At 55.0% G+C, this 21,923-nt stretch overlaps 10 protein-coding genes across 10 annotated transcripts; 6 read left to right on the forward strand and 4 right to left on the reverse strand.

Moving 5' to 3' along the window:
• Nucleotides 1–752: 752 nt before the first annotated feature.
• akr1 (putative aldehyde reductase (AKR1)) lies at nucleotides 753–2,432 on the forward strand (the record flags this gene model as incomplete). The annotated part of the gene is made up of 12 exons (XM_056945528.1): nucleotides 753–799; nucleotides 853–940; nucleotides 999–1,012; nucleotides 1,098–1,182; nucleotides 1,247–1,266; nucleotides 1,325–1,397; nucleotides 1,452–1,581; nucleotides 1,646–1,710; nucleotides 1,772–1,900; nucleotides 1,954–2,069; nucleotides 2,124–2,287; nucleotides 2,359–2,432. The coding sequence occupies 12 exons, from the start codon at nucleotides 753–755 to the stop codon at nucleotides 2,430–2,432; spliced, it is 1,005 nt and encodes a 334-aa protein (XP_056797527.1).
• A 755-nt stretch (nucleotides 2,433–3,187) lies between these two features.
• On the reverse strand, nucleotides 3,188–4,606 carry N7459_006361 (uncharacterized protein; the record flags this gene model as incomplete). Its single annotated transcript, XM_056945529.1, has 2 exons — nucleotides 3,188–3,799; nucleotides 4,538–4,606. 2 exons carry the CDS (start codon nucleotides 4,604–4,606, stop codon nucleotides 3,188–3,190), a joined length of 681 nt encoding a protein of 226 aa, XP_056797528.1.
• A 725-nt stretch (nucleotides 4,607–5,331) lies between these two features.
• On the forward strand, nucleotides 5,332–6,205 carry N7459_006362 (uncharacterized protein; the record flags this gene model as incomplete). Its single annotated transcript, XM_056945530.1, has 2 exons — nucleotides 5,332–5,478; nucleotides 5,534–6,205. 2 exons carry the CDS (start codon nucleotides 5,332–5,334, stop codon nucleotides 6,203–6,205), a joined length of 819 nt encoding a protein of 272 aa, XP_056797529.1.
• An 821-nt stretch (nucleotides 6,206–7,026) lies between these two features.
• N7459_006363 (SDR family oxidoreductase) lies at nucleotides 7,027–8,198 on the reverse strand (the record flags this gene model as incomplete). The annotated part of the gene is made up of 5 exons (XM_056945531.1): nucleotides 7,027–7,059; nucleotides 7,114–7,222; nucleotides 7,273–7,328; nucleotides 7,387–7,696; nucleotides 7,759–8,198. The coding sequence occupies 5 exons, from the start codon at nucleotides 8,196–8,198 to the stop codon at nucleotides 7,027–7,029; spliced, it is 948 nt and encodes a 315-aa protein (XP_056797530.1).
• Nucleotides 8,199–8,989: 791 nt separating this feature from the next.
• N7459_006364 (uncharacterized protein) lies at nucleotides 8,990–10,321 on the forward strand (the record flags this gene model as incomplete). Its single annotated transcript, XM_056945532.1, has 1 exon — nucleotides 8,990–10,321. The coding sequence occupies one exon, from the start codon at nucleotides 8,990–8,992 to the stop codon at nucleotides 10,319–10,321; it is 1,332 nt and encodes a 443-aa protein (XP_056797531.1).
• Nucleotides 10,322–10,550: 229 nt separating this feature from the next.
• Nucleotides 10,551–12,282, reverse strand: N7459_006365 (uncharacterized protein; the record flags this gene model as incomplete). Its single annotated transcript, XM_056945533.1, has 4 exons — nucleotides 10,551–10,919; nucleotides 11,117–11,508; nucleotides 11,561–12,017; nucleotides 12,058–12,282. The coding sequence occupies 4 exons, from the start codon at nucleotides 12,280–12,282 to the stop codon at nucleotides 10,551–10,553; spliced, it is 1,443 nt and encodes a 480-aa protein (XP_056797532.1).
• Nucleotides 12,283–12,653: 371 nt separating this feature from the next.
• On the reverse strand, nucleotides 12,654–14,978 carry N7459_006366 (putative nuclear RNA binding protein; the record flags this gene model as incomplete). The annotated part of the gene is made up of 1 exon (XM_056945534.1): nucleotides 12,654–14,978. One exon carries the CDS (start codon nucleotides 14,976–14,978, stop codon nucleotides 12,654–12,656), a length of 2,325 nt encoding a protein of 774 aa, XP_056797533.1.
• Nucleotides 14,979–16,159: 1,181 nt separating this feature from the next.
• N7459_006367 (mannitol dehydrogenase family protein) lies at nucleotides 16,160–17,668 on the forward strand (the record flags this gene model as incomplete). Its single annotated transcript, XM_056945535.1, has 1 exon — nucleotides 16,160–17,668. The coding sequence occupies one exon, from the start codon at nucleotides 16,160–16,162 to the stop codon at nucleotides 17,666–17,668; it is 1,509 nt and encodes a 502-aa protein (XP_056797534.1).
• Nucleotides 17,669–17,933: 265 nt separating this feature from the next.
• On the forward strand, nucleotides 17,934–19,021 carry N7459_006368 (ATP11 family protein; the record flags this gene model as incomplete). Its single annotated transcript, XM_056945536.1, has 2 exons — nucleotides 17,934–18,109; nucleotides 18,166–19,021. 2 exons carry the CDS (start codon nucleotides 17,934–17,936, stop codon nucleotides 19,019–19,021), a joined length of 1,032 nt encoding a protein of 343 aa, XP_056797535.1.
• A 437-nt stretch (nucleotides 19,022–19,458) lies between these two features.
• Nucleotides 19,459–21,922, forward strand: N7459_006369 (anoctamin family protein; the record flags this gene model as incomplete). Its single annotated transcript, XM_056945537.1, has 5 exons — nucleotides 19,459–19,540; nucleotides 19,607–19,760; nucleotides 19,841–20,129; nucleotides 20,184–20,615; nucleotides 20,669–21,922. The coding sequence occupies 5 exons, from the start codon at nucleotides 19,459–19,461 to the stop codon at nucleotides 21,920–21,922; spliced, it is 2,211 nt and encodes a 736-aa protein (XP_056797536.1).
• Nucleotide 21,923: the final 1 nt, after the last annotated feature.

Below are 21,923 nucleotides of genomic sequence, written 5' to 3' on the forward strand. Positions count from 1 at the left end.
CGGCGGTCCTCCGAGGGGCGCGAGCGCTCGTCGGCCGAGTAGGGTTGCCGTGATGGGCCAGCGTAACTTGACCCAAAAGGGTGCCCGACACCGGTCTGGGGACTGCTGGGGCACAGATCGCGAGCGATGGCTAGTACACACAGAGACATGTACATAGAGTACTCTATTACATGCTCCCACTACGGTGGTATGCGGAAGCTCCATGGGGAGCTCGGCGCCCACTTGCCCATTTGGTGACTAGCGGCCGGGGCATCGGTAAAAACTCCGGGTAAAAGTCGGATAATAGCAATGACATCACGCATGGGGGGTCATCGGTCATCCCACGCGGGGAGAGGATGGTGGTCGTGATGTGGATGATGGATGGGGATGGAGTCCAGGACAAAGGAGCGCAGACAACCCCCGGGTTGAAGACGAGAACTCGCGGTGGCCGCAACTCCGCCTTCCCCCTTCCCCTTTCCCCCGACGCTGGACTCCAGACCTCCGGACTCGTACATGTAGGTGAAGAACACTTGCCGATCCCCCCACCCTCTTCGGTGGAGACCGCTCCGAAAGAGGGGCAACGGTGGAAAGCATGGCAAGAGATGAGAGGTGGAAATGCGAGAGACCCGGCCTGGGAAGACCAACACGAAGTGTCATTTTAAACCGCGCTTCCCCCCACCAGAACGACGCTTGACCTCTGCTTTCTCCTTCTCTTCTACTCCACTGCGATTTCCATTCTCCCAACTCCCCCCGCTCCAATCACCATCACCACCATGTCGCTCGGCAAGACCGTCACTCTGAACACTGGTGCCCCAATCCCGTCAGTTGGCCCTGCGAGGGTGATCCCCCGACCCAGAGCTAACACATACGCAGTCAGTTGGGATTCGGCACCTGGCAGTCCGCACCCGGTCAGGTCGGCGAGGCTGTGTACGAGGCCCTGAAGGCGGGCTACCGCCACCTGGTATGAAAGAGCAACCCCCACGGCCTGTGCCAGAACGGGAATGCTAACGTGTCGCTAGGACCTGGCGACTATGTATGCAAAACAACCGTCTCAGGATTGTCATGGCGTTGATGGCGATCGTGCAGAGTGTAGTACTGACCGACCCTTCTCCGTTCAGCTACCAGAACCAACGTGAAGTGGCTGAGGGCATCAAGCGCGCCTACAAGGATGTGCCGGGCCTCAAGCGGGAGGATCTCTTCATTGTAAGTCGCGGCCAAGACCAAACGCGGAGACACAACATACTGACGGGTTATGCACCCACGACAGACTTCCAAGCTCTGGAACAGGTATCTCCGCAGAGCCGATATGCTCCCCAGTGATCGGATGGATACTAACGATGCGCAGCCAACACCGTCCAGAGGTGGTGGAGGCGTCCCTAGATGCTTGCCTGGCTGAGCTAGAACTGGACTACCTTGATGTACGTCGTGGAACCCATGGCGGGCCTAGACCACGCTAATCGTCGTTTTTGCAGCTCTACCTGGTGCACTGGCCCGCCGCGTTCCAGAAGGGTGACTCGTACTTCCCCCTGGTGGCCAACAGTCCTGTGGAGGGCGGCGATGTGATCATCGATGATGGCGTTTCCATCGTGGATACCTGGAAGGGTGAGTGAACCGCTCTGCAAATGCCTATCGCGGCTACCCCAAACTAATCCTCCCGTTCTGCTAGCCATGACCCAGCTCCCCAAGAGCAAGGCCCGCGCCGTCGGTGTCTCCAACCACACCATCCCCCACGTGCGTTCGCTTCCTGTCACTCTCGCCGGTCATCCAAGGCCAAACTGACCGTACCTCATAGCTCGAGGCCATCATCAACGGCACTGGTGTGGTGCCCGCCGCCAACCAGATTGAGCGTCACCCCGTGCTGCAGAGCAATGATTTGATCGAGTACTGCCAGAAGAAGGGCATCCACATCACTGCCTACTCGGTATGGAATTTGCCATTGATGTCGCCGGAATTGACGTGCTAACTTTCGACCAGGCCTTCGGCAACAACGTGCTCAACATTCCCCTGCTGATCACTCACCCGGAGGTGAAGGAAGTGGCCGAGTCAGTCTCTAAGCGCACCGGCTCCGAGGTAACGGGCGCTCACGTCATGTACGTTTTTGCCTCCTTTCGCACGCGATGGACCGTCACTGACCGACTTCATAGTCTTGCCTGGTCCCAGGTTGGTGGCCATAGTGTCATTCCCAAGTCGGTCACTCCTTCGCGCATTCGCGACAACTTCAAGGAGATCGAGCTCACTGCGGATGAGGTGGCCAAGGTCAGCGCTCTGGGCAAAGACCGGAGACGCTACAACACCCCTTACATTGCCAGTACGTGCGATTTATGACCCATTCTCCTGCGCTTCACGACGTCCTAGAGCATTGATGCTAACGAGCCGCAGACAAGCCTCGCTGGGATATCAACATATTCGGTGAGCCCGAGGAACAGCCTGCTACTCACAAGGTGATCGTTTAAAGGGACGAAGATGGCCTTCCCTGATTCACACTTGACGAGTCCACGCGGCACTGAAGATGAATAAATGAGCGATGTATATTTCCGCGCGAGAGTGTCTATAGACTCCGAATTTTACAAAAAGAAAGTTTATCCGATCTCGGTAGCTGATTCTCGAAGCTCGCTTCATTCATTTTCATTTCTGGGGGAAGACGATTTCTTCATTTAGGCCGAAGGTAAATTCTCGCTCGTATATTGCGACACAGGTATAACCAGCACCAAAGGGCCATTGCGGCTCGGCGCCTGTGGAACTGTCAGAGACGACTCCGTCGCATCCTCATCCCCACTCCTACATGATTGCATTGCACAGCCACGCACAGACGTGGAATAGAGTCGAAAACTCATGGATTGGGATTCCTTTAATTGAAATAGAACATTCAAGGTGAACAGGGAATCTGGTCTCATTCCCTTTCTCCATTAAGCGTAACGCCATCAGACCTTACCGTATCCTTGCAGGTCTCAACGTGAAGAACGACCACCAAAGGAGACAACCTCCTCGACAAAATCCTGATAACAACGCCGCGCTATATTCATGATCCTGGTTACATCCCTTGCGTATCATAACATAATGCCAATCCGACAGTGGCATTGAAGCTTCATCCAGATTCACTGACCAGCCATGTCAGCAGCCCGGTCTGGTGGGAAGCTGAGTGATAGATCTCACCGGTGAATCAGGGTAACCTATAACAGTCCTTGCTCCCAGATAGGACGGAGATATCTCACTTGACATAAATGCAAGCCTCGCAGGCCATGTGGTCGCAGACCACGCACTGTGGTTGAACATTGTAGACCTTAGGCCCATCATTGCACCGGCAGCACACATACATGTACGTCTGCCCATACATCTGCGCTCCGCCGCCAAACAGCGACTGCAAAATCGTTGGAGTCGGCGGAAGGCGAGTACGGGCCTGCGACAGCCCTCCTAACCCGGTTGGCAGCATCTCGAACGTGTCAAGTGAGTATCTGTGAGGAGTGTCCAGGACCACGGGGTCCTGGTACAGCGAGGACTCGGGGCATTGGCGGCAGCTCAGGCGCATAGAAGTCTTCTCATCAACGCATTGAGAGCAACGCTGTCGACCACAGCTGATGCAGGCATCGTAGAGGTCTACATTATGAGGACCAAAGCTGCACCCGCAGCAGTACCAGACCGACGCCATGGTAGTAGCGAGGACGAGAGATGGATGGACGAATGACCAGGAAGGCACGATGACAGGCGTGTGCTCGTGGTCACACTGATCTTCGATGGCTTGGTTCGGATTCGCAATGATGAATTGAGTTCGATACTGAATGGATATGGACTCCCCAGGAGACTGGCGAGCAAAGCGCAGTGACTAAATAGATTTCCAGCCAACACGAGAGCATGCCATCCTATCAGCCATGCTGCAAAGCGCCAGGCAGCTTTTGGCCAGAGCTCATCGTGGCTATTCCCAGTCACCAGCCCCTCGGTAGGCTGCCTCGGGGACCCCAACTGGGAATGGAACGAAATCATGCCGGTGTTCAGTCGACTGGACCCAGAGCCGCATCGCGCTCATTCGCAGATCACCACGGTGCGATGAGCACCCCAGGGCCCAGCCCGTGGCTTGGAGCCTAGATACTGCGCCCGGATGGGAATAGGCCGGAGTCATCGTCGTTCGTGCCTAGATTGTGGGCCTGAGGAACGATGAATCATCTGCAGAGACGATGTTGGCGGGCGTTGACTCAGTGCTGGTCTCCACCGGACGAGGGCGCCCCGCAAGGCTGCAGGCAGCTTACTGCGATCGGTTGACGCTGGATGATGGATGATTCTGGGGAATGCCGGGGATGGGCGTGGCGAAGTGAAAGTCACGGTGCCAGCTTGCAGGCTCTCGATTCCTCGCGTTTCTCTCTTCGCTCTCTTGCACGGCGCGGCACGGCGCCATGGTGATTGGGTTAGGCAGCGGGGACTCGAGAAGCAGAAGGTCGGCTGCTGCCTAAGTCATCCAAGTCGGCGATCCATCATCGACTGCGCTCTTGCCATTTCTCCCTCCTGCAGCCCATTCTCGAGGCACGGCATGCACGGTGAACGCATCGTCCCCAGCTGCTCGACATACCAACGAGGGGTCCACGTCCCAGCCGTCGTCATTGTCTTCACTATCGCGGCTGCATGAAAGAGGACGCATTCTCCAAAATTGCCGCTGGGAGAATATCAGGGTATGGAGGGATCGTCGACTGGGAACGACAAAGGGACCGGGGAGTGACGACGCCTCGTCGCATGGAGGCGTTGAGTCATACGAGCAATGCAACCGGGGAGACGCGAGACGCGAAAGAGATTCCGTCCGCACGGGACGGTCGTTCGGTTTCATTGATGCACTTGAGGCCACCAGGAATGTGCCCTCCAGTGTCGAAACGGTGAAGAACGGCTTTGCAATTCGGGAGGAAATACGACGATTCTGATGGATGGCAGACTGTTTCTCTCGACAGTATTCGACTCCACGCCTTCGGACTTGATGGAAAAGGCATCGCCGGCGCATAACGCGACTCTTAAACAGGCATCCACCGACCCATGTGCTTGCTTCCCAGAAAGAAAGGTATCGCTCCGTTGAGGGGAGTGAGAAGCCATTCGTGTCCCATCGGTTCTTTGGCGATGCTTTTCTTTCACCATGGTCCGCGTGAGCCGGACTGGCATCGCTCACCGTCGGCGGCGGTGCTCATAAAGGATGAATGGAACGGCAGTTTCTGGGACGGATCGACCGAGTCTCAGTCTTGGAGAGTGATTGGCATTCCGTGAAAGAATTTGGTACGGCGAGGTCGTCGCACCGCGATGGTATAAAGTCGACTGTACACTTCAATATTCCAGCTCTCGAGACGCCAGACTGATTTCTTCAACCCGGTGACCCGGTTCATCATGGCGATAGACACCAAAACCTGTCTCGCCATCGGCTCGCAGCATATCGGGGAGATTGCCAAGATCTTCCACGAAGCAAAAATTCCCGCCCTCCTCTGGGGGTGGTGGGCGGCAGCGCTGGTGGGAGAATACGATCCTTCCGTCGAGGTAAGATTCCCTTTTCGTCGCATGGAGCCAACTGTCTCGCTGAAAATACATCTAGGCAGTCGATTTTGTGGTCCCGGATCAGCTGTTGCAAAAGGCCACGGATACCCTCATGGCAGCAGGCTACTCTCGTTGTACCAAGAAGGATTGTCCGTACTCCCACCTGATCACGGACATCCACTTTGACTCCAGCCCTCAAGATCTTTGGGGCCCCATCCGGCTATACCCCAAATCCAGTATTGTGTGGTGGGTGCCAGACCCCCCGGTGGGCAACTCGGTCGAGAATGATCCCCACTTCATCATGTCAAACGACCATCGACTGCCTGCTGCCGCGGATCAGGGACCCTGTGGGCCTTGGCCGGATGTCTTCCCCGTCACAGTTCTCCGCCCCAAAGAATTCACTGAGGCATTGATTCTCCTGATGTGCCGCGACATAACACACGCAAATGCCCTCGATATGTACTGGAGAAACATGCTCCATATGATGAGAGAGGTGAGGGAGAATCCGGACGCAGTCCACGTCAAGACGCTGCGTCCAATCCTCCAGCGCTTCTGGGATGAATACAACGCCGGCTCCGCGGATAAGCAGAACATCTGGCGCAGACTCAAGGCGATCCGTGAGGAACTGATCCAGACTCGCGTTATCGAACTGCCCCCGCCGCCGCCATTCAACGGATTTCCTTCGTTGGAGGATGCTCGTCTCAATGGCCGTAGTCTGGACACTATATGAACAAGTGAGAAGGTCTTTTGAATCCTCCGATAGAGGAAGTTGGTAGTTTCCCTGCGCATTTGGATGAACAGGTCACGCAATGCGTTGACGCATATGACTGGTGCGTGTTCCGGCTTGGGAAAAGGATTCAAGCCGTCTCCGTCAGACACGTAGTGTTGTTCGATCCAATGTTTGAGATTATTCTGCGACGGCTCCAGCAGGGTCCGAACTGCATGTGCTATCCAACACTGGAGTTTCTTCTTCATTAGGGTAGTATCTATCATTGGCACTGTCACTCTATTCCCATTACTCTTATAGGTCTTTGCGTTGGGCTGCAGACATGTCACGCTTGGGTTCAACCATTAGCTTGGGTATGATCCAGTATTCTAAGGCAGCATATGCCCACTTGTCGCTGCTTCTACCTGTAGCGTTTGACCCCTGAACTTCCTCCTACGTTTCCAGCAAGCTGTCGGGGGAGGCGGTCTTGACATGTGGCGATATTTCGGTCTGGAGAACAAGCGATTTATGACTGGGGAAACACACATGTCGCAGTGTAGCAGCAAACACAAAACCACCCCGTCGGTTAGGTGTCGAATATCTGTGGATTCGGGTGCAGCTTGAGGACGAGACGATGCTGATGGGCGCCCCCTTGGTACTTAAAGCCGCGATAAAGTCGTGGACCGGGTTGAAATTACATAGGATTCAAAGAATAAGTACGGGAAAACCGGGATTTCCGGCTCGACGGGTCTTCGATGGGCATTCAATTCATACACCGTGAGAACATGTACGGTGGTTACGATCTATATACACCTCATCATGCCTCCAGCGATGCAAAAAGAAATTTACGATTTGCGGTGCATAGTACCGGCACCAGCCTGCTGAATGGTTATTGAACTATCCGCAATCGAGAAGTCACGACAATCACTTACCTGATGACTAGGGAAAACCAAGGTATCGGCAATAACTACATTCTCCCGTCGTCCAGCTGCGAAGACCACAACCTCGGCGATATCATCACCCGTCAGTGGCTCGACGCCCCTGCAAACACTAATTAGCTCCGGATGAGTAGCTGCTTCGTGAGAACTTACTTGTAGACGGCATCCGCCTTGGACTTGTCTCCGTAGAATCGAACGACGGAGAACTCCTAGGTAGACATTAGCTTCGGATCATTGTCGACCACGTCGACCAAGGGGGTTCCGTACTGTCTCGACCTGGCCGGGGTCAATCACGATGACGCGGATCCGTGTCGCGATGAGCTCCTTTCGCAGCGACTCTGAGAAGGATCGGACAGCAGCCTTGGTAGCGCAGTAAATTCCACCGCCCGCATAAGGCTCACGGCCGGCAATGCTACCGATGTTGATGATATCACCGCGGCCGCCCTCCGGTCTCTTCTTGAAGATGGGGAGAATGGCCTGGGTCATGTTGATGAGACCGGTGACGTTGGTGTTAAACATGACGTTCATATCCTCGGCCGCGATATCAGGTGCCTGGGCTACACCCTTCACCAGTCCACTAGATAGCCATTGTTAGGGACTGGTAGCGTGATTTCCGTCGGGCAGCGCTCGATGACTCACGCGTTGTTAACCAGCACGTCGATCTCCTGGAACTCTGCGGGCAGAGACGGCACGAAGTTGCGCACCTCCTCTGGGTTACTCACGTCCAGCTTCACCGGGAGCACCTGGACGCCGTCGCCGACTTCTTCGTTGATCTCGGCCGCGATTTGCTTGAGTGTGTCGATGCGCCGCGCGGTGAGGATCAACTTGAGGTTTTTGGGCGATGTACGAGCAAACTCTTGGGCAGTGCTTTTGCCAATGCCGGAAGAAGCTCCTGTCACAACAATCGTCTTGCCTTCAAGGCGCTTAGCCATTGCGGAAGCCATGGTGCGTCGAAAGAAGGTCGGCTGAACCGCTAGCGTCCAGGGACTGGGTTTAGTAAAAAGGGGAGAGGCAAGGAATGGGTGGAAGAGGTGTCGCAAGAAATAAATTGATCTACCACCGACTCTAAGATGGCTCATGGGGCGATCAACCTTGGCTGTGTGTTTCGCCAGTGCGAAGCGTAAAGAACAACAGCGAAGCCGACCTCGGAAGGGCGTGCGGGGAGACGCTGGCGTCATATCGGTTTATGTAATCGGCTGAACGATGCGGCGCGATTGCCGATGCCGAAGAACTACCTATGTTTATTATTTCATGAGAATGGCATAGGACAAGTATATAGTATAAGTCTACCGACCGCCACATTCGCATATCGTGGATACCAGCTGCCTGGCCAACACTCATACAATCTTGGCCATCCTGGGACTTTCTGGCTGTTTCTGGCTGACTCAATCTTCGTTTCATACAATGCCTGAAAGAAACCGAGATAAACAAAGTGGATCCCCACTCGATGCCAGGATAAGGATACTGACAATGGCTGGCAGAAGAACACAAAGAGAGTCATCAATGAGGAGATTGTAATCTCAGGCGTAGTTGCGTCCAAACAAAGCCCATCTGTCCCATTGTCGCATTGCACATTGTGTTCGATATGTCCAGGATGCACAGTTGCCAGCTGTCAGGGCTATAAAGAGGGGGATGTCCTCATCGTGACAGGCTACAAGAGGTGACTGTTTGGATTGACGAGAAATTCTGTCAACAAGTGAAGTTTTCCAAGTCAAGAACTCTCAGCGTTATCGCGCCACCTTGTTTACCCATCGACTTCAAGGTCTAGTCTGGACCGCGACTGGGTTCAATCATCATACACCATACCGTCTCGCACAATATTGCCTCCCTCGAAAGAGTCACACGTCTTCGAAAGGCATCCTAGTCTACGATGTATTCGACGCGACGTGTAGGTGAGGCCGGGCCCTCGACTGGGCCTCTCGATCCAACAAAGACAAATCATGGCATTCTCTCACCAAATCCCACACATCCCGATCCCTTTCTTCACGAACGCTTCGATCGGGCCGATGATGTGGAGGACGAATTGCACAGCAGCCATTCTCCACGGGCTGGCTGTGTGAGTCGAAATCAATTCCACCCAGATCCAATGACTGCTGCAATGGCCGGTTTCCCTGGTGAGCAAGAACCCTGGAACTGCACAGAAGATGTTTATGGGACTCCGTTATCTTCGGAAATCAGCAACGGTGAAATTGACAATTTCATCCATGATGCCAGTGGGGACAACCCCAATGAAACGCAGAAAGCATCCGACGGCGGTACGTCAACAGGAGCAATTTCTGACCAGCCACCAAATACGCCCTCCCTGGAATGGATGATGTACGATATTGACAATGAGTTCGCCTGGCGAGAAGACTGTCTACGTGGAAGGGAAATCCACCACTTCAACTGGATGGGGGAACCAGTCCAGCAGCAAAGTTCAACCTCGCCATCAGAGTCTCTGGCAGTCATGCTTGCTGATCCCAAAATCCCCGATGTGCAAGAAAACTACCGAGTTCTGTCAATTCTTCGTCGTGCCTCTGCATTTGTTGACCCGGTTGTCATGAATCTAGACGGCATGGATGAAGACGCCCTGCTCTTGCGTGGCTCCAAGCTTCAACGGGCCACAGATGGACACGTCTTCAAATACTACACTCCCCACGGGCAGTGGTTATCCGAGGAAACTATGTCGACTGGACCCATCATCCTAGATGATGGCAATCTCGATACACACCTGGCACCGAACCTGGTAGTGGCTAATGGATACACGCAGGGGACTGTCATCCGATCTCGGGGGGAATGGCTCAGAGTTCGTGATGAGAAGATCAGAGCAGAATCCCCCACTTTTCCACCACGAAATCTTCACTGGATGCCAGTGCCATCCAGTCTGAGGTATTCTCGCACAGTATCGTCAACAGAAGAAGATATGAATGGGCGGTCCAGTGGTAAACGGCCCGTGGAGAGGCAACTCATTCGAAAACCTGTCACCCCAAACCCGATCAACCAACCTCAATCCACGTCCCGTCGACAGAGACCTCGAGAAATACCATTGCATGGGGGCAAGAGCGAGGATCTGCCCCGAGATCCAACCACTTATTTCTCATTTCCGGAGCCCGATCTTTCTAAGGCAAAGTATAGGCGATGCATGAAGCGAATTCTCAAAAGGGCCTACAAGACCCTTTCATTCAATCTTCGTCGGATTAAATGCGGCCGAACAGTGCATTGAGATTTCATTTACCTATCTATCACTTTTCTTATTTGCTAATCTCATCAATTGAGTTCTATCTGTCAGTTGTGGCTTCCAGTGGCGCCCATATGGTGAGCTATCTAAAAAAAAAATCTAAAAAAAGGTGTCAAGTTGTAGAGCCGTAAACCATAGATAACAAATATTGGCTATTCAGTCTGGAGAACCTACGCATGCGATTCTTGTGAAACGGATGATTCTTACTACGGAATTACCAGTAATAGTCCATCATTTCATCGGGATCGCCGGAGAACTGGACATCCGGGGACGGAAAGTCGATATCATAGAGGTAAAGGGTATCATCACCACAGGGGTCATCGTCGTCAACCATAGGGAAATCCGGGACATCCTCAATACGGTGAATAGGAAAGCGATGATAATACTCGAGACATTCACAGGAACAAACCTTATAGTCGGGAATCGTGGTCGGATAAGGGACCTGGACAACCGAGAGCGCGACGCTGAGCTCTTTGAACGTCTCGTCGTAGCGCAGGCCGTTCTCCGAGAGCCTCGCTCTGGTCCACATGGCTTCCAAGTTGTCGGGGATTTGGCACGTGAAGCTACACAGGTTGGGTAACTTCTTTTAGACCAGCAAGTTCTGCATATGCTTGAAATGCACATCCAGCCCGTTTTCCAATCAAAGAGTCAGACTTTCGATACTTGGCGGCAAGAGCATCTCATCAAAGGAGAGAGTAGTCGGCTCGGCGCCTGTGAGGACGTAAGGGGTCACCGTGAGATCCTCGAGAGACTGCAGGCCCCAAAAGTCCATATCAGTACCAGGTTCCTAGTAGATATCCATGTCCATGGACTCCAATGAGGATTCCTGGGCTTCCATAGCCGACGTGTAGTCAAAGCGTCATCGTCGGACTCGCTCAGCGACAAAAGGGTGTCCGGTGAAACACCGCGGTAGGTGAACTTCTGCAGGGCCTTGGGGTATTTCATAGCCAGGGAGAGTTGATGGGGGCTGATGTTGCAGTTTAACAGAGTCAGTTCTTTAAGTGCGGTTGACGATGTGGGCGGCTTCTGGCTCTCTTTCACCCGATACAGAGCATCCATCCGGCAGTTGGTGATGCAAAGCGTTTTCAAGGTGGGATGGCAGAAGATTAATTGGTCAAATCTCATGTCGCCAGTCTGGCCAAGCTCGCAATTATAGTCGCTTCTAATGTGATCTGTTTTCATCTCAGCGAATGTGTTTGCCAGCCTCTCATTAGCGATACTCACACGATCGAAGAGCTGAGCGTCCCGGGGTAGCCCGGAGACGAGCCTGGACAAAGAGACTTCTGTCGAGGTCCTTGCCGGGACAACGGCCCAGCGTATGGTCGCCGTTGGGATCTTGTTCGCGGGCTCGTCGCAGCGCTCTCCGCGCATCTCCTACTCCAGCCTTGGCGCAGTCCAAGTCAAACATGGCGTAGATGGACTCTTCAAAAGGAAACAACATTATGTATTGGTCGGGGTTATGAAGCGGACTCTGCAGGGGGAGGCAGCTACTGCGCATTCTCATCGCAAGTGTCTCCACGTTGGGCAGGTCGATCAGACACGCATAGAGATCCACGGACGCGTCTTCGTAGACCTTGAAGCCCGAATTATCGTCATGGCGTAGTTCCCGAACGAGTGCAGCCAAGCTCGCCTGTTCCTTGATTGTGCGGGCAAAGAGGAGGCTGTCGTCGGCATTGCGAAGCTAGACAGATCTATAGAGCAGAGGCGTAGTGATTTGATACAGCGACCAGCACGTCCGTGATAGATTCACGAGCTGGCGGAGGGTTCCATCCTCCAGCAAGCGGTGAATGATAATCTCCCACAGCTCTAATGGAAGCGGTCGAGGATTGTCTCTGCGGACTCGAGGGAAAGGAAGAAAGGCCGCGGGCCAGGCCGAGTTGATACCGAAGAGCCGAATCCACTGAGCGCGTAGATGTGCTGAGGGCTTCGCGTGTAATAGTCTTCATCTAGGTATATCTAAGCCCAGCGGGCCCGTGGGCGCCTTATGGAATCGCCATTGATTGGACGGCGGGATCTAGATAGCTTCGAGATGGGTAAAGCTGTCATCCACACATCACAAGTCTCCGGTGGGAGAAACATCTACGTAGACAGGAAGCTGCGCAGGGGAGGAAGCACGCGGCAGTTGAAATCAGTTCTGTTGGTCCAAACACGAAATACAAAAGCCCGAACTCCGGGGTATATCAGTCATAGCCTCGTCACATCTCATCTGTCGGCGACGAATTCAAACACACATATGGGTTCACATGTGAACTCCCTCCGATGGTCCGACGCGGACTCAATCCTTCAAGCCCCCTAGCGCACATCTCAGCTGATTGCATCAAAAGATGTCCTCCGGCCAAAGAAAGTCCTTGAGGCCAGGCGATTGCTGGCTCTGAACTAAAGAGGGTAGAGGAGAATGATCGGCTGCCGCACGGTGATTCCCCGGTTTGGGGATCTTTGCTGGCGAGGAATTTACTTTGGCCGCGTTCATGAGAAGATCCTTGGGAAGAGGAGGCACAGGAGGTATGTCTGCGTCGGGCACAGATCTCCGCTTCCGGCTTACGGTAGCCAGGGAGGATGGCGAAGAGCGAGGCGTACGGTCCGGATCCAGTTTGCGATGCTGCTGCAGATAGAAGGCGTCATGGGCGACGTCTGGTGGCGGCGACGGCGAGAACCAACGGGAAATGGCGGATTCCGCGAGAACGTCGGGGTTGCTGGGAGAGAGGGACGGCAAGTGGGAGCGAGCTTGTCTCATGCGCAGAGGGGGTGGGGATCTTATGGTCTTGGATTTTGGTGAGCGGACGATGCTGGGAGAGGATCTGCGGGATGGAACGTATGGAGACCTTTTGTGCTTCACACCTTCTTGTGCCGTTGTCAACGCGCCAGAGTCGATATTCCTTTGGCGCTCCACTGATCCCGGACTGTCGCCGGCCTCCATTTTCTGCCATTTCGCCTGGCGGGGTGGGCTGAGCAAGCCGACATCGATCAGCTGCTCGTGTCCGAAGCGGTCGTCGTTGAAGCGGTCCGTCGGCCGGGGCTGAACAGGGTTCCGACTAGCGATAGGTTCAGGAACGGGGGACTTCCTTTTGCGGGAAGAGCTTTCCTTACTCATGGAGCGGCGCGTCCCTGGGGAGCTTCTCGCCGATGGTTCATTGTCGACCGGGAATGCTTTGTCGACAGAGATACTCCCACGGCGCCCGCTGGAGGGCAACGCGGTCAGTTGAACCGGCTCAATCTCCGGCGATTCGAGAATTGTGGCTTGCTGATCCAAGAGTCGTTCAGAAGGAAGCGTGGGGAGCGCGCCCGGCACAAATTTGCGAGGATAGCTCCCGGGGTCCATCTCCATGCTGAAGACCTTGGTCTCGGGCAATGGAGCTGGCGTGCGCTGTTCGTTGCCAGAGAGTTGACGAAGTTCTCGTCGGGCACGCTCCAGCTTGTCTTCCAAATTGCTGACTTTCTTGAGTAGCTTGGCCTGGCGCGACAATTCTTTGCGAGATTTCTGCCTTCGCACTCCGGGGACTTCGGAATCTTCTGACGTGGGCTCCATGCGCGACGGTGCCATCACAGGTGATTCGTGGGGCTTCATGAAAGGGATACTCAGTGACTTCGCTTTGCGTAGATCCTGAAAAGAAGAGCGCTTCGACGCCTTGGAAGAGGAACGCGACGGCGTCGAGGGCTCCTCCTGGGCCATGGAGGGCCATGGCGGTTGGCTTGTGCCAGCCCCGTAGCCCATCTTCTCCTGGATGGCTTGCCAGGTCTGGTCAGCGCGAGCAGGGTCCACCGATTGACTTTGCAGGTAGGCACCTTTGTTCGTGCCCTTGAAACCGGCTTTTTTCAGCTCTGCGTATGCTTCTTCCGCCTGCGTGAGCGCGTCTTTCTGGGGTTCGGTCTTGCTCACGTTTTCAGGTGAGCTCTTTCCCCACCCTCCGAATGGATTGAAGGCCGAGGCAATCGCCTTGCCGAATCGAAAAATCCCCGATTGACGATTGGAGGCCCCAGGCGGCTTACCATCCCGTAGGAAGATGCTGGGCGGCTTCTCGCTGACGCTGTCACTCATCGTGGCCTCCACAAAGCGCGATCGTCGTCCCAAACGATGGTGAGGGCTGTGAGAGCTCGATTTGTATCGCCCGTGAAGCGACGTCACCGAGCCACGAGGCGATGCCCGCGGTGAGGCTTTATAGGTTGCCCCCAAAACGACGTTTCCAGAGCGCGCATTACGACGGTCGTGTTGTCCATAGTCCGCCGCCTCTTCCGGGAGTGGCCAATCGTTTGAGCGGCGTCGTTTGACTGACTTGGTGGAGGGTGATCGATAGTCATCGAGCTCGGCTTCTTCGGCGTCGTCAAAGCGCCCAGACTCATCTGAGCTGCAGTTCGAGTTGTCGCCGTCACTGCTTAGCTGATGCTTGCGGGAGGTGCGTTGGGGCGCGGGGCCGGCGTCCACGTCCATTATGGCCGAGGGATCGCAAACTCGCTGCATAGCTCGCACCCAGTCGTTGGAAGAGCGGGCTTTATGGTCAGCCAGAGATTGGGTCCTGGATTCAGCCGGTGCAAGGGCGCTCACTTTTTTGAGTTCAGCGCGTTCTTCAGTATCCCTGTGGCGGCGGACCCTCGGTGCACCACGGAGCTCACGAGTCGCGTGGGGTGTGGCGATCGGTAACCCCATGCAAGACCGGGGCGGTCGCAAGAGATGAGTCTGGCAGTGGGATGTAGTTGAGACCTTTGATGGGAGAAGAATGGTGGCAGGGCGGGGCGTTTTTGTGTCGACGTTGTTTACCTTTGTTTACTGCTCCGCAGCGGGACGTTTGTTGTTGCGGGAACCGCGGTTTGGGCGATGAACTATACAACTCACGCTGTGTCTTCTTCAGCCAACTACGACTCGGTCTCCCGCCCGGGTCAGTGGAAGATTGCCTCCCACGGAACCCATTCTGCTAGCGCGGCCCATCATCACGACCGGGATTTCATCTCCAGGGGCCCATCGCATGCCTCTCTCAAACCCGATCACGGCCGATCGCGCCGCCAGGATGCCGGATTCCGCGTGCCTCGGGCGATATGTGCACCCTATCCAAGGCGTCAGGAATGCAGCGATAGGAGCCCTGCCTCTTCTGGTCCTGCATGGGATACTGACTGCGGGAACAGAACACGCACGCGGCCGAGCTCGAGTGTATTGAGGAGAACGCGACGAATGCCCTGCCCTGCTGCCCCTGCCAAGTCGCGCGAGGGACCGACATTTTTGGCCCTTCCCATCGACACTTGCTTGCAGCCCTTTCAAGCCACGATCTCTTTATACCTCACTATGTCACTCTCCTGACAGCACACTGTGTGCTGGAGGACAAGGTATGATCAGTACTAGGGGCTCGCCAGACCGTCAAGCAAAGGAGAGAGGGGAATCTCGCGACCGTACCGGGCCCCGCCATCATATTCCACAGAGTGGCCTAGCTCTGTACGATTTCCTTCTCCATCAGGCGTGGCCACCGGCCGGGTCATATGATCGGGTCGAACGATGTCCGGCGTCCATCGTGAATGGATGGACATGAGGACTACTGCGCAGTATGTACGTACGTGTATAGTTCGGATGAATCCGATGCCGATCCCGTTTGGGCCAGACGTGCTTACCTCAGCCCCGCAGTCGGACTAATGATCCCCCGCCCTCGGGCTTCACCTGCCGGTTGAGGAAGCTCCACCGCCATGATGTAATGCGGGATCCTTGTAACGTCCCGGAGGCAAGTTTCCGTCGATAAGCAACCAAAACCGGCGGTGGAGTACAAATCTGACCAGCCTGCAAAATCCTTCCTTCCTCCCTCGCCTTTCGCCATTGCTTCCTTCAATCGCATTCGTCTCATCACAATGGCTCCCCTCAAGCTCAACAGCGCCAACCTGTCGCAGATTTCGACGGCCGGGGAAACACACATCAAAGTCCCGACCTACCCGCGCGGTGGCGCGGTCAAGGAAGGCATCGTCCACGTCGGCGTGGGCGGCTTCCACCGCGCTCATCTGGCGGTCTATGTCGACCAGCTGATGCAGAAGCATGGTGTGACTGACTATGCAATCTGTGGGGTTGGCCTGCAGCCCTTTGATGTTGCCATGCGCGATGCCTTGGGATCGCAGGACCACCTCTATACCGTCATCGAACGTTCGGCCAAGGGAAGTTTTGCCAATGTCGTTGGCTGTATCAATTCCTTCCTTTTCGCCCCGGAGGACCGCGAAGCCGTCGTGGCCAAGATGGCACACCCGGATACGCACATTGTGTCGCTCACCATCACCGAGAGCGGTTACTACTACAACGAGAACACCCACGAGCTGCAAAGTGAGCACCCCGATATTCAGTTCGACCTCGACCCAGTCAACGAGAAGGCCCCGCGCACAACCTTCGGCTTCCTCTACGCCGCCCTGGCACGGCGCCACCAGCAAGGACTGAAGCCCTTCACCGTTATGTCGTGCGACAACATGCAGAAGAACGGTTCCATCACGCGCCACATGCTCGAGTCGTTTGCGCGCTTGCGCAACCCTGAGCTTGCTAAGTGGATTGCTGAGCAAGGCGCCTTCCCCAACGCTATGGTCGACCGTATCACACCTCAGACAGCTGCTGTCGACAAGACGGCCCTGGCGGACAACTTTGGCATAGAGGACGCATGGCCGGTCGTCACGGAGCCCTTCATGCAGTGGGTGATCGAGGACCAGTTCTCTGACGGCCGCCCGCCATTTGAGAAGGCCGGAGCTCAGGTTGTCAAGAATGTCCACGACGTCGAGCAGTTTGAGAAGCACAAGCTGCGCCTGCTCAACGGCAGCCACTCGGCCATCGGCTATCCGGGTCAGCTAGCAGGCTTTAAATACGTTCACGAGGTCATGGAGCACCCGCAATTCCGCAAGTTCGTGTGGCAGATGATGCAAGAGGAGGTGAAGCCGCTGCTGCCCGCGATTCCGGGCGTAAGCATCGATGAGTACTGCAACACGCTGATCGAGCGCTTCTCCAACCCCACGATCATGGATCAGCTGCCCCGCATCTGCCTCAACGCGTCGGGCAAGATTCCACAGTTCATCATGCCCTCCATTGCTGAGGCGATCTGGGTGACTGGCCCGTTCCGCCGCCTCTGTTTTGTTGCGGCCGCTTGGTTCCATTACGTGAAGGGAATTGACGACAATGGCAAGACGTTCGAGGTCGATGACCCAATGCGCGAGGTGCTCCAGGCCAAGGCTCGCGCCGGGGGCAACAACCCGGCTGAGCTGCTGAGCATCAAGAACCTTTTCGGTGACGACTTGCGCGATGACAAAAGGTTCATTCAGGAGATCACTACGGCTATGGAGGACATTGCTCGGGACGGCGTACTCAAGACACTTCCGAAGTACGTGGACTGATGATTGAGGGCTAAAAGCTTCTGCAAGTGATGTTTATATGTTCTTTGAATGTCTTATGAGGGGCGATTCGACAAGAAAACCACGACATAGAGATAGATGAATCATGCAGAGGATGATACTGTAGATCCGATCTAAACACTTCGGGCAAATTCCAACGAGCGGTTCCGGATTACCTCATCCATGATTATGTAACTCCTTTTATCGAACGATCGCCCGGTGTGAGTGCGATCCTGATCCTTGTTCGCAGTGCCTCTACTCATCCACCATGGCCTCAACACGACTCCAGGGATTCCATTCCATGCTCCGGGGAAGGTCCCATCTGCTGCGGAACCACCAACGCCGTTGGGCCCAAGTCCACGATGTGCGCTTTCTCGCCTCTCACCACGACCCCAACCACGTCTTGGACAAGTATCGCGCCAAACTCGATCAGAAGGCCAAGGAGTGAGTCCGCTTTACCTATTCAATCAGGGTGGCTCTAACTGATCCGACTCGTCCAGAGAGGGGCATGGCTCTGTCGATTCTCTGAAAGAAGCCTACCAGGACAAGATCCAAGACTTGCGCCGCAAAGCCTCCACTGTTGCAACCCCAGAACCGGGTGCTTCTGCTAACACCGCCATACCCGGAACGCCCCCAGCATTCCATCCTCCTTCTCCCCCGTCGTCCCAATCCCCCACCGCCAAAGCCGCCCGAGAAGTGTCGGGCAACTCGAGTCCGATCAAGCCGTTAAGCTCGTTTCTCGATGTCGAAAAGATCCGCGAGCTTCCACCTAAGGAGATCGAGGCGCTCTGGCGCCTGCGGCATGCTAACAACTCGACCTCGATCTGCGCCGTGGTCCCACTCGATACGTACCAGCGCATTGCCGCCGCAGCTCGCCAGAACCCGCAATTCATTCTTCCTCTTCCCCGCCAGCAAACCAGCGAGCCAGGCGCGGACGGCGCCGAATCTCAGACGTCCGCGGATATTCACTTCCTTCAGTGGGCATTCCACCCGCCAGCAGAGGGCTCAGCTTCGACTACAGCGGCCACTGCCAACACTCACACATCTACCGTAATCTTTACGCATCTCGGTGCCTTCAAGATGCACGGCTCGTTCGCTCAACCGCATACGACCGTCACCCATCATTTGGATCTGGCTGACGACAAAGGCATTGTGTTGATGCATGGCCAAGTTGTGCCAGACCGCGGTGTGTCTACCTCAGAGGCCACTTGGCTAGTCAGCTGTGTACAGCGCTTTTACGACTTTGAAGGCCAGGCAAGCGGCCGCAAAGGGGAGTTGGTGCGCATGTTCACTCGGGGAGATGTGAAGAACTTCAAGGTTGAGGAGCTATTAGAAGAGTCGGAGCGGCTTCACTAGACATGATTCGGAGTGGGTTGATTCTGTGATGCATTGTATCATAATATTTTGCTCCAGTCGTCCTCGCATTTAGGTTGGAGGGCTTTTGTGGTCCTTTTGGCTGGAAAATGGTGTGGTGCGACGTCTGGAAATGTACATTATATATATCCATAAATCCATAAACGAAACAGGATCGTACAAGTGCCCTTTTCCTCGGCCTGGAGCACCTTTGGAAGATTCCAACTTTGCTTCCCGTACAGATTAGTCCCCGATTTATGCTCATACCGGCGAACTTACTACTACCTACCTAGGTAGGTCCCTGGCATCATGATGCTGTGTGCATCAGTCGGTGCATCTCCCCAAGGCCAAGCTTTTGCGGTGACGTCGTTGAGCGGCCGCCCGCAGATTAAGCTGCGTTTCCACCACTTTTCCTTTTTCTCTCTCCCCAACTCCCCACAATGGCGACCGCAACTGAGGAAAACGCCCAGGGCTATAATCTGCGTGTGGACTACGTGATTCGCTACAATTTCGGGGATATAGGTGAGTGAACACCACGCCGGGGACCTAGGCTCGGGGGTCCGCACAGCGCTGAAGTCCTTCATGTAGACCAGTCGCAGGCAATTCGACAACTCGAGAAGCTTCTCCACGCTCTCAATCAAGCCGGTCTACAGACTGAGGTCAGACAGGGTGACGAGTCCTGCCTGTTGATCTTTGTGCGCGCCTCGACGAAGCGGCTGAACCGGGCGGTGTATCGGTCGCGGTGAGTGACGGCTGTCGCAGTATTTGACCGAGCTGCCCTCTGTTTGAAAGAAAGTTGAATGCTGACCGATTGCTTTTTAGTGTGCGCGACTGGCTCTATGGCATTCGCAATGCAGAGCCCGAGCCTGCCAACTCCATCCAGCCTCAGACAGAGGCGGAGCGGCTCCGGGTGATCAACCACATGATAACGCTGCCCACGCAAGAAGGCGGTGCCGGGATTACTCCCCAGCACGGGGAATGGAAGGACGTCACTGCTATTTTCCCTCTCCATGACGAAGAAACTAACAAACGGTGGATGCGGGAGTGGAGTCAGAAGACCTTCCTCTCGGAGGATGACTTGGATCAGATTCGGAACAAGTTTGGCGAGAGTGTAGGTGCACACTGAAATCCTACACTAACGGGGCTAGCTAACGAGTTCGGATAGGTTGGGTTTTACTTTTCATTCCTTCAGTCATACTTCCGGTTCCTCGTCTTTCCCGCCGTATTTGGATTTTCGTGCTGGTTCTTCCTGGGTGGCTATTCCATTGTCTATGCGGTCGTGAATTCGCTGTGGTGTATTGTCTTTGTGGAGTACTGGAAGCGCCAGGAAGTGGATTTGAGCTGTCGATGGCAGACAAATGGTGTTTCAGCTGTACAAACCAAGCGGCATGAGTTCAAGCCCGAGAAGGAGGTTCGCGACGTTAGCACCGGTGAGATGCGAGGCGTCTTCTCGGCGACCAAGCGCATGCAGCGGCAACTTCTCCAAATCCCATTCGCCCTACTGGCTGCCATCGGCCTAGGCGCTATTATTGCAACTTGCTTTGCAATCGAGATCTTCATCTCAGAGCTGTATAATGGCCCTCTGAAGACGTATCTGGTACATAGCTCCATGCGCACTATTTTTTTCCCTGCATATGCTGACCGCCACAGACTTTTATTCCCACTATCTTGGTGTCTGCACTTGTCCCTACCATGAGTGCCGTGTTGATGTCCATTGCAACCAAGCTCAATGACTACGAGAACCACGAGACGAACGATGGGTATGATGTGGCATTGACTCAAAAGGTTTTCGTGATCAACTTCATCACGTCCTACCTTCCAGTCTTCCTAACGGCATTTGTCTACGTGCCTTTTGCCAGTCGAATTGTGCCCTACCTGGACGTCTTTCGTTTAACAGTGCGGCCATTTGTGTCCAAGGAACAAGCGACAGCCAAGCGGTCGCACTTCCAAATTGACCCCGCGCGTCTGCGAAACCAAGTCATCTATTTCACAGTCACCGCACAAATTGTCGGATTTGCCATGGAGACTATTGTGCCCTACCTGAAGCAGCACGCGTTTCGGAAATATAAAGACTTCGCCAAGAAGCGGAACGGCAAGATGGAGCAAAATGGCGAAAAGGAATCTCCGAAGAGGCGCCATACAATTTCCTACGACGATCCTGCCGAGGAAGTGCAATTTCTCGCACGAGTGCGCAACGAGGTTGACCTGACTGAATACGAAGTGACCGAAGATTTGCGCGAGATGTGCATTCAGTTTGGGTACCTGGCGCTTTTCTCGCCAACGTGGCCACTGGTGCCAGTGTCATTCCTGGTCAACAACTGGGTGGAGTTGCGTTCGGACTTCTTCAAGATCTGCATGGAATTCCGGCGGCCCACGCCGTTACGGACAGACACGATTGGCCCTTGGCTCGACACCCTTGGATTTCTTTCGTGGGTTGGCAGCATCTCTAGCGCGGCGTTGGTATACATGTTCAGCGGCAATGCTCAGCAAGGGCCCAATGGTGAACCGACCGACATCAAGGGTTGGGCACTGCTGTTGACAATCTTCTTCTCGGAGCACCTCTATCTGATCGTGCGCTATGCCGTGCAAACAGCGATGGTCAAGCTCGAGCCACCAAACGCACGTAGGGAACGTGCTGAACGCTACCTCATGCGGAAGCGCTACTTGGAATCCACGCTCCGTGCGCAGACGGATGAAGACCAGGACGAGGAAAAGGCTTCGGCCGATGTCTCGGGGCTCACGCGCGCTTCCCTTGAGGAAGACGCTCGACAGAGCTCCACACACGACGTGGACCCGGCTGAACGTTTCTGGATGCGCCAACGGGGCTGGATGGAGTCGGCCAGAATTGGCGCCGGGATTATCCAGGCACAGCCAATTTCGGGAGATGCCAAGAAGGAGCAGTGAG

Source organism: Penicillium hispanicum (genome assembly GCF_028827665.1).
Source record: "Penicillium hispanicum strain IBT 35686 chromosome Unknown utg000006l_segment0_segment0, whole genome shotgun sequence".
Taxonomy (NCBI): Eukaryota; Fungi; Ascomycota; class Eurotiomycetes; order Eurotiales; family Aspergillaceae; genus Penicillium; species Penicillium hispanicum.